Source organism: Fukomys damarensis, unplaced genomic scaffold (genome assembly GCF_012274545.1).
Source record: "Fukomys damarensis isolate Sample0158 unplaced genomic scaffold, DMR_v1.0_HiC HiC_scaffold_12, whole genome shotgun sequence".
NCBI lineage: Eukaryota > Metazoa > Chordata > Mammalia > Rodentia > Bathyergidae > Fukomys > Fukomys damarensis.
In genome coordinates, this window is record NW_022900924.1 from 22,942,545 (window position 1) to 22,951,850 (window position 9,306).

General features: G+C 55.8%; 1 protein-coding gene across 5 annotated transcripts; it reads left to right on the forward strand.

Moving 5' to 3' along the window:
• Positions 1-1,230: 1,230 nt before the first annotated feature.
• Positions 1,231-8,185, forward strand: Pus1 (pseudouridine synthase 1). Of its 5 annotated transcripts, none has more exons than XR_776379.3 (6): positions 1,231-1,446; positions 3,013-3,150; positions 4,779-4,881; positions 6,411-7,099; positions 7,247-7,605; positions 7,803-8,185. XR_776379.3 is itself a non-coding variant. In XM_010604257.3 (6 exons), the coding sequence occupies exons 1-5, from the start codon at positions 1,243-1,245 to the stop codon at positions 7,310-7,312; spliced, it is 1,200 nt and encodes a 399-aa protein (XP_010602559.1). In that variant the 5' UTR covers positions 1,231-1,242; the 3' UTR covers positions 7,313-7,348; positions 7,428-7,675. The 5 variants fall into 5 exon arrangements, 4 of the variants coding, with proteins under 4 accessions (XP_010602559.1, XP_010602558.1, XP_010602560.1 ...); XM_010604257.3 differs by lacking the exon at positions 7,803-8,185 and having other exon boundaries at positions 7,247-7,348; positions 7,428-7,675; XM_010604256.3 differs by lacking the exon at positions 7,803-8,185 and having other exon boundaries at positions 7,247-7,675.
• The last annotated feature ends 1,121 nt before the right edge of the window (positions 8,186-9,306 follow it).

A 9,306-nucleotide genomic window follows, 5' to 3' on the forward strand; every position in this document is an offset into this window, starting at 1 on the left:
AGGGCAAAGGTGATCGACTACCCTCTGTAAGTAGCAGGAGTTGAAGGAACACAGGTTGAGGATGCTGTCAGATGCAGAGCAGGGATGGGCCCACAGCAGGGCTTGGGAGCGCCTGCTCGTCCTGGAATCAGGCTGGCTGGTGAAGTGACAGCAATACGGGGAGCTTCCCACGGAAGGAGGAGATGCTGCAGACGGAATTTACCTTGTTCTGTTTCTAGTACCATCCCTGCTGGAGCCAGTGAGAAGCTGGCAGGGGGTAGTGTGTGTAGTGTGGTGTGGGGGTCCCGGGTGCAGCTGTGTTGCACCGCTCACCTGGAAGCACCAGGACCCGGGGCAGCCCCAGCACTGTCTGAATCTTGGCTGTCACCCAGGACAAGACACTGCACCGCTCTGACTGGGCTTTTCGTCTATCCCTTGAGCAGGCCATAGGACGGCACGACGGTTCCCTGAGGGTTAATTCGGCAGGGTGGCCGCCACCGCCTGCCCAGAGCGGACGTCGGGACCCCCGCGGCCCGGCAACTGAGACGAAGTGTGGGAGGCCCAGCGCGTGCTAGGTCCGCGGAGGACTGGGTCGTCCTGAGGACTCCCGCGCGGTCTCAGCCGCGGCTGACGTCAATTTCCACCTCCGCTCACTGCTGCGCCACGCAGCTCGGGAAACCCCGCCCCTCCCAGGACTTTTGTCTGCGGCCGGCCGCCGTCTGGAGCGAGCCCGCTTCCGCCTTCGCCCACGTGGTAGGCTACGGCTGCATCCCCGTCGCCGTGAGTGGGGCGGGAGGCCGCGACCCCGGGTCCTCACACGCGGGCGAGAGCACCGACTCGGGAGCAAGGGCCCCTGGGAGGGGCGGGGGTAGTGGCGGGGCAGGTCGGAGATCAACCTGGGAGTCAAGGAAGTTGCGGGAAGCCCTGGGCCCTCAGGCTGGGTGGAGGCGCCGAGGTCCGGAGGAGGCCGGAGGTCCGGGGCCGGCGCCCGCACCTGCCGCGCATGGGCGTCCCCAGCCTGCAGGCCGCGCTTCTGAGAGCCTGGGGAAGGTGGACGGCGCGCCCCGGCCTGCGAGCCCGCTGGTAAACACTCGGCGCCGCCCCGCATCGCCCTCGCTACCCCCCAACCCAGCTACCTGGCGCTGCCCACGTTCTGGCCTTTCAGATCGCCCATTCCCCATGGGAGGCCGAGGTGGGGAGTCCGGGACGAGGGCTGGGCTCGAGCTGAGCACGGCCGGCCGCTCTGTCCCCCGTGCCTGATTGATGGCCGGGAAGGAGGCGCCCCCCGCGCCGGCAGCGCACCCGCCCAGGAAAGCTCCCGGGGGCTGGGTCTGGGAGGAAGCGCAGAATCCCCCTAAGAGGCTGCGCGGCGGCGAGGTCGAGGTGCAGGAGCAGCCGCGAAAGCTGCCCAAACGCAAGATCGTGCTGCTCATGGCCTACTCGGGGAAGGGCTACCACGGCATGCAGGTGAGGCTCCACAGAGGGCCTCAGAGAAGGGGCCACCCAGGAAACAAGTCGGTGGTCCAGCTGCCAAGATTTAGATTTGAGTCCAGCCGCTTTCATCAAGCTGTGCTCTGTGAGCGATCATGCCAGGTGGGATTTGGTTGGCACAGCACCCAGGCGTCGCCCACGGGTGTCAGCAGACAGATCTGCCTAGATTCCTCATTGCTAGCACGGGAGTGTGTGCGACCTCTTGGGCAGGTTGAGCTGGCCACGATTACTAGTATGAGGACCAAGGACATTCCCTTGGGGGGCGGTTGGGTGCCTTGCATGTGGGCAGAGCCTCATGAGCAAGCAGGCCCCAACCCAACCCTTTCCAGACGGGAGCCCACAAGATCAGGTAGACCTCGTTTCTTCTTGTGTGCCCCTGCAGCACTCCCTTGTTCCAGGTTCTTTTTTGGAAGGGGGCAGGGTTGAGACGGTCTATGTACCCCAGACTGGCCTTGAGCTTTCAGGGATCGTCCTCCCTCAGTCTCCCGTTTCATATTCTTTGAAATTCTTTGGGCAGGGCCCACAGGACCAAGTTTCCAGCTATAAAAAGGATACCACTGAAATAATAGTTCAGGAAGATGGTGTGTAACTCAGGTTTGAGTAATTTTTTGTCTATGAATGATATTAGTTACAAAACAGTTTGTATTTATTTTACTTTTAAAAAGTAAATTTGCACTGGGGGACTGAACCTAGGGCATTTGCCCTGAGCTACATCTGCAAACCTTTATTATTTTTTTGTCTTGAGATAAGATCTTACTAAATCACTAAATTGCCCATGATGAGCTCCAACTTGCAATTCTCCTGCCCCAGCCTCCCAGAGTTCTGGAATCACAGGTGTGCACCACCAAGCCTGGCCAGGAAACCAACTTCCTGGCAGCTGGTAGATGGTGACCATAGGTTGGAGAATGGTTTAGTCTCATTTAGCCTTAAACACTGGGCAGAGCAGACAGACTACCTCCACTGCTCTCTGGGTGACTTACCCTTTTTTGAGAGAAATTCTAAGTATGTAAGGTGTGTGCCTGTAAGCTCACTAGCTTGTTTGCCTCAATTCCTAGTTAGGGAAGAGGGGGTGGTGACCAGCTCACAGAGGGCTAATATTCCTATTTGGGAAGTGTTCATGGTTTTATACTGTGTGAAGGGACTGGACAGCTAGAAGAACCTAAAGCTGGACTTTGGGAAGGGCTTTCCCACCACTGTTGCCCCCTCAGGAAGGGCAGCAGGTGTCACTGTCACTGAGTTTCTGTTTGGTCAGGCTGAGGTTTGGGGTACAGACCTGTGGAGAAAGCCTGCCCTTCCCGGCATGCATCCATCCCAGGAGGCTGCATGGCAGGCCTCTGAGCTGAGGGTTTGGGAAAAGCCTGGATGCCAGCCCAGCCTGGTTGGCAGTTCCCCATAGGGGGCACTGGCAGGGATGGTGTTTTGGGCCAGAGGGCTCCACAGACCTGGTTCTGAGCAGGCCTGATATGGCCCATATCACCTGGCCTCTGGCTGTGGGGACTTGGCAGAAACGGGCTGGCCATTATAGTCTGGTGTTTTCTCCAGAGGAATGTGGGGTCCTCACAGTTCAAGACAATCGAAGATGACTTGGTGTCTGCCCTGGTCCGGGCAGGCTGCATCCCTGAGAATCATGGCGAGGACATGAGGAAGATGTCCTTCCAGCGCTGCGCCCGCACAGACAAGGTGGGTGGCGCCTGTTCCTAGCTTCGCAGGCACCTACCACCCGAGGGCCATGTGTCAGGCCTCTTGGGGTGCAGAGGGCAGAGGCAGGAATCAGCTGAGCCTGACTAGAATAGGATGTTTATGTGGCCAGAGGTCCAGGAGCAGGATGCTTGCTGCTGGCAGGACTGTGTTTGCCAGCACTGGCCTTCGTTAGCCTGGCTCCTGCAGGTGGCACCATAGTTGTAACCTCTGCTTAAGATCCAACCATACTAGCCCCCAGTGCAGATGAGATTGTGTGGCCACAAAGGCAAGCCACATTTGTGCTGGTTCATTTTCTAGCATCCATGTTCAAGAAGAAAGAGGAGAAATTAGTTTTCATAGTTGTTTTTTTTAACACAGTATATCCAATGTGTGCTCATTTCCACATGCACTGAGTGTGAAAACCCATGAATGGGGTATGCTTTATAGTACACACTCCTTACTCTCCGCACCCTGCCATGCTAGTCTACATGTCCGTCATGAACTCAGTTGCTGGCCATCTGGCAGTCCATGCTGAGAGGTCCCCACATCCCATTCCTGGGCCTGGGAGTGGACCACAGGGCCTGTGTGGGCAGCCCTCGCTAGAGTTGGAGTTGTGTCACCTGAGGGAAACTGCAGGGCCACAGGGCACAGGCATGTGAGCCTGTAGCACTTGGAAGCTGGGATCACAGGCATGGGCTACCATGCCCAGTCATGATGCCTATGTCTCCCAGGATGCTGGCCCATATGTACCCAGTCTGATCAGAGGCTGGCCGGGCCAGGAGTGGCAGCGAGAAGGCAAGCGGCGCCCCAAGCCCTCTTACCCAGGGGACAATCCACCAGGGCCACGGCTCAGGGCAGAGGCTGCTGTGTGTGTCTGAACCACTTTTTACTTTTTCATTTTTCCACTGGTAGCTCTGAAAGTAAACAGCATTTCAAGAGAGGGACTTGGCTTAAACATTTCATTTTACTTCTACTGTCATTAGAGATAGTTTTGTTCTCCTGTTTGCTTTCTTGCAATTAGACTCAAGGAGCTGGGCATGGTGGCACACGCCTGTAATCTCAGAGCTCGGGAGGCTGAGGCAGGAGGATCACTGTGAGTTCGAGACCACCCTGGGCTACATAGTGAGTTCTAGGTCAGTCTCAACTACATAGTGAGACACTGTCTCAAAAAACAAAAAAAAGACTCAAGGAAGCTTCCAAGACTGATGTGGGATGGGTGCATATGGCACCAGGCTGAGAAAGAAGAATGTTGAGCTAGGTTTTTATCCTCTGAGTCCTGGGGTTGAACCCAGGGCCTCACCATGACCTGTGTCCTCAGTGCACCCAATGCATTTTCAGTCTGTGCACACCTGTGTCCCCACCTCCCCACCCTGGGGCCCCTCACAGATGACACAGATGGGAGCCATCTTTGCTGCTTCAGTCCTGTTTGTGTTGCACCTTCTCTTTGGAGTTGCTGGGAGTCAGATCACATAGGGCTCTGTTTCCATCTGGTGCCCTGACCCGGCGTCTCTGTTGGGCCCAACATCCCTAATGGTCACCTGAGAGCTCTGAATTGGAGCCTGTGAGGGCTGGTGCTGCTGGCCTGGGTTGCTGGGTAGGGACCCATCTCCTTCTCTCCTGTTTCACAGGGTGTGTCCGCAGCAGGCCAGGTCGTGTCCCTGAAGGTGTGGCTGATCGAGGACCTTCTGGACAAGATCAACAGCCACCTTCCCTCCCACATCCGGATCCTGGGTGAGCCCTGCCAAGAGAGCTCAGAGAGACACAGGCCACATGTGCCTTGCTGCTGCAGGGTGTCTGGGCATGGAGGCTGAGTGGAGAAAGTCCTCCCATGTCCTCTGGGACCAGCTGAGGAGCAGATGGGGAGAAAAAGCCTCCCAGCCAAAGAGCCCAGTTTTTTTTTTTTTAATGGGCTCTTGCTGTGTAGCCCAAATTTGCCTCAAACTCTGATCCTGTCTTAGCCTCCCAAGCAGCAGGGATGGTAGGCATGCACACCACATGTCGATGATGGTTTTCTTTGTCCGATGATGGCCTTCACAGCTTGGCGCAGGCCCATCCCCTCAGAGGGCCCCTCGGCATCAGTCCTCTGAGAGCATGATCTGTGTGCAGGGGGCCAAAGGCTGCCCACAGTTAGTGTCCCTGTGTGACTGGAGTGGCTCACAGCAGGCTCATCACTGGCACTTTTCAGCTTTTCTGTAGCAGTTTGGGAGGGGCCACAGAAGTCCTCCCTGGTGTCCTGGGACTGTGGTGTTTCTGATGCTGATCTTTGACACAGGACAGGACACCCAGGGTAGACTCACCTGCACAAATAGGAGAGGGCACATAAAAGAACCCTGTGGGTCCGTGCTGTGGGGGCGTCTGCTGCTTGTCATTTACAAGGTGGGTCAGTCCTGGAAGTGAGAAGCTGCTGTGGGTGCACTCCTCGCAGGCGGAGTGGGGTGCTGCCTACCCGTCTCCTTCGGGAGTTCTGTTTGTCCCGCCCCGAGCCTCAGCAAAGTCCCAAGCCCCACTGTCAGTGGCAGTTTTTGTGGTGCTGGGTGGAAAGCCAGGGTCTTGTGCATGCCCAGCAGGGCTCCACTGAGTAGCACCCCAGCCCTGTAGTTCCTACCTGAATATTCTAGCAGTCTGTGCAGACAGACACAATAGATGGGTCTCTTGGATACAAGTCTTCCTTCTGTCCTTTTTCTTTTTTTTGGTGGCTATGAGGATTGCACTCAGGAACTTGTCTTTGCTAAGCAAGTACTGCACCACTGAGTTACATTCCCAGCCTTTTTTTTTCTTCTGTGATAAGGTCTTGCTGAGTTGCCCAGGCTGGCCTCAAACAAGTCCTCTTGCTTCAGCCTCCAGAGTTTGAGTGTGCCATAGGCAGCCCAGTCAGTGCCTCTTGTGCTGGGGGCTCTGGGCTCCCTTTCTGGCTGCGGTTCCTGCCCCTGCTCTGTTGGGATCATCTGGTTGGCTCTCTTCAGGGGCTCTCAGCTTGTGTCTGAGTTTTGCTGCTGTGAGAAACTGTGCTGCCCTGGGTCTCACCATGCTTCCCCAAGGCTTGGGACTGTGGGCATGGTGAAGGCTGCCTGGTCCACACCTGAGGCTGTGGTGTGGCGGGTTTATTTCTGCACGTCCTGCCAACTCCAGTCTTGGCCAGAGCCCGGGTTTCACTCTGGGTCTGGCCTTCTGTGGGTCCAGGGCTCCAGGAACACTAGTGAGTGGTGCCGCCTCCACAGTGCCCCAGGTTCTGCTCACCTGCACGTCTCCTCCATCCCCAGGGCTGAAGAGGGTCACAGGCGGCTTCAACTCCAAGAACAAATGTGATGCCAGGACCTACTTCTACATGCTGCCCACCTTTGCCTTTGCCCACAAGGACCGGGACGTGCAGGATGAGACATACCGCCTGAGCGCCGAGACGCTGCAGCAGGTCAACCGGCTGCTGGCCTGCTACAAGGGCACCCACAACTTCCACAACTTCACCTCACAGAAGGGGCCGCATGAGCCCAGTGCACGGCGCTACGTGCTGGAGATGTACTGCGAGCCACCCTTTGAGCGCGAGGGCCTGGAGTTTGCCGTGATCAAGGTGAAAGGCCAGAGTTTCATGATGCACCAGATCCGCAAAATGGTGGGGCTGGTGGTGGCCATCGTGAAGGGCTATGCCCCTGAGAGTGTGCTGGAGCGCAGCTGGGGGGAGGAGAAGGTGGATGTGCCCAAGGCGCCAGGGCTCGGCCTGGTGCTGGAGCGGGTGCACTTCGAGAAGTACAACCAGCGCTTCGGTGGTGATGGGCTGCATGAACCCCTGGACTGGGCACAGGAGGAAGCCAAGGTGGTGGCCTTCAAGGAGCAGCACATCTATCCCACCATCGTCAGCACCGAGCGGCGTGAGCGCTCCATGGCCCAGTGGCTCAGCACCCTGCCCATCCACAACTTCAGTGCCACTGCAATTGCCATGGGCTCAGGCACTCAGGTAGGGGCTGAGTCTCGGTGCTGACCATGGGGGTGGGGTCTACTCAGTGGGAGGGGCCTGGCACCTGCTCCATTGCCCTTATTTTTTGGTTCTGATTTTCTTGAACTGAGGCTGAGCTTGAACTCATGGTGAGCCTTCTGCCTTTAGCCTCCTCAGTGCTGGGATCACAGGCCTGCACTGCCATACCCGGCTGGATTGCCCAATATCTTATAGAATGAGAAGGGCCCGGACTTGGGCCATGACCTGGAGGTATGGTGATGACTCCTGGCAGCACCCCCAGAAGGGGCAATGCTGGCCCTACAGTTCCTCCTGTTTCCTTGTCCTGCAGGCCCCTAGCCCAGTGGATGGCAGAGACGGGGACAAAGACTGAGCCATGGGGCTACACATGCCTCTTAACCCCAGAGCCAAGGACTCTGGGCCTGCCTATCGGCCGGCTGCACAACCTCAGGACCGCGCCATCATAGCACACCTTGCCTTACTGTTGGTGCATCTGTGCGTGCCCCTTGGTAGGTACGCACTATTTTTTTAAAAAAGAGATTTTTTTTGTTTTGTTTTTTTTGAGACAGGGTCTCATTGTTTAGCTCAGGCTGGCCTTGAACTTGTGGCGATCCTCCTGCCTCAGCCTCCTGAGTGCCGAGATTTTCTTATTAAATAAATATGTTTACCTAGCAATTCTCTTTCCTCTTTTGTGTTTTTTGTCAAGAGACTGGAATACTGCAGAGCGGGGAAGACAGGGCAGGCTCAAGGAGCAGGTGGGTGGTGGTGGCTGAGGTTTTTGGGGTGCGTGCTGCCTCCCAATCCCTTCCTGTGGACCCTAGGCTCAGGCTGTGCCTCTGCCCGACCCCATGCCCCCACCTGCCTCTGCACCAATGCACGGATCCTGCCTTACATCCTCTTAGTCCCTGCCACCTTTTCTCAGCACCTAGGTGCCTTTCGTTCGCTCTGAAGTTTATGCCGCATATGCTTGCTTCCCTTGGCCTGCGCTGCTCTTTTAAACAATACCTTTTTAATTTCACATTTTTTTCTTTTTTTGGAGACTTGTTTTTGCTGTATTGCCCAGCTAAGCTGATTTCCTGCTTCATTCTCTGGCGCAGCTGGGACAATAAATCTGCTTCCATGCTTGTGAACAACATTCGGTCTGGTTTTGTAATTTTTTTTTTGAGACAGGGTCTCGCTATGTAGCCCAGGCTGGCTTCAAACTCAAGGCAGTCTTCTTGCCTCAGCCTCCTGAGTGCTGGGATTATAGGCATGTGCCACCATGCCTGGCTGCCCTTCTTTTTTAAACTGAATTATTTTAAAAATTTCAGATACAACTTTTACATATAGCATAAAATTCATACTTTAGACAGGTGTCACTAGTCCAGGCTGGCCTCAAATTCCTGGCAATACTGCCTCAGACTCCTTAATGCTGGTATTACAGATGTGCATGACCACACTGGGCTTTAATAAAAGTCACATTTTTAAAGTGTGAAATTCAGTAGCTGGGCCTCCTGTAATTCCAGGAGTTTGGAAGGTTGAGGCAGAAGGACCCTAAGTTTCAGCCCAGCCTGGGTAACTTAGCAAGACCCTGTCTAAAAAAAAATTAACAAGGACCCCAGTTCAATCCCTGATATGAAAAATTAAAAATTAAAAAAATAAGCCAAGGGCCAGGAATTTAGCTCAGTGGTTCCGCGGCCTGCCTCGGAAGTGCATGGTCCGGAGTTCGATCCCTGGTACCAAAAAACCAAAATCAAACACAAAATAAACCAAGGACTGGGGATGTAGCTCTGTGCAAAGGCCCTGGATTCAAGCCGCAGTACCGCAAGAAGGAGTGTACAATTCAGTGGCTTTTGGTGAACTCACGAAAACTCTGAAAACGAAAACATCACACCACCTCCACTTGCAGGCACCCCTGGGCCCCCAGCCTGTAAATCTGCCTTTGAAGCTCGTGGCAGTCTGTGCATGGCTCTCTCCTCAGAGCCACTCTCCAGGGTTGTCCACATGGTGGTGTTGTCAAGGTTTGCCCCGGACTGAGTAGTACTCCGCTGTAGGGTCCGAGGTGCTCGGAACTTCCACTCTCCTGGGCGGGTGTCGGTTTTCACCTGTGGTCCTGGGGACGCGCCGCCGAGACCTTGTCGGACACGAGGAAGCGGTGGCCGCCGATCCGCCAGGCTGTCAACCCCAGACTCTCGCTCAGCGCTGCGCAGTGTGGCCTCCAGGCTGCTAAC

Bases quoted from the DNA above. Each gene is read 5' to 3' on its own strand.
- Pus1 (XM_010604256.3), top strand. From the start codon at position 1,243: ATGGCCGGGAAGGAGGCGCCCCCCGCGCCGGCAGCGCACCCGCCCAGG. The intron at 3,151-4,778 runs GTGGGTGGCGCC...CCTGTTTCACAG, and splicing joins GCTGCGCCCGCACAGACAAG to GGTGTGTCCGCAGCAGGCCA. The intron at 7,100-7,246 runs GTAGGGGCTGAG...TTCTGCCTTTAG, and splicing joins CCATGGGCTCAGGCACTCAG to CCTCCTCAGTGCTGGGATCA.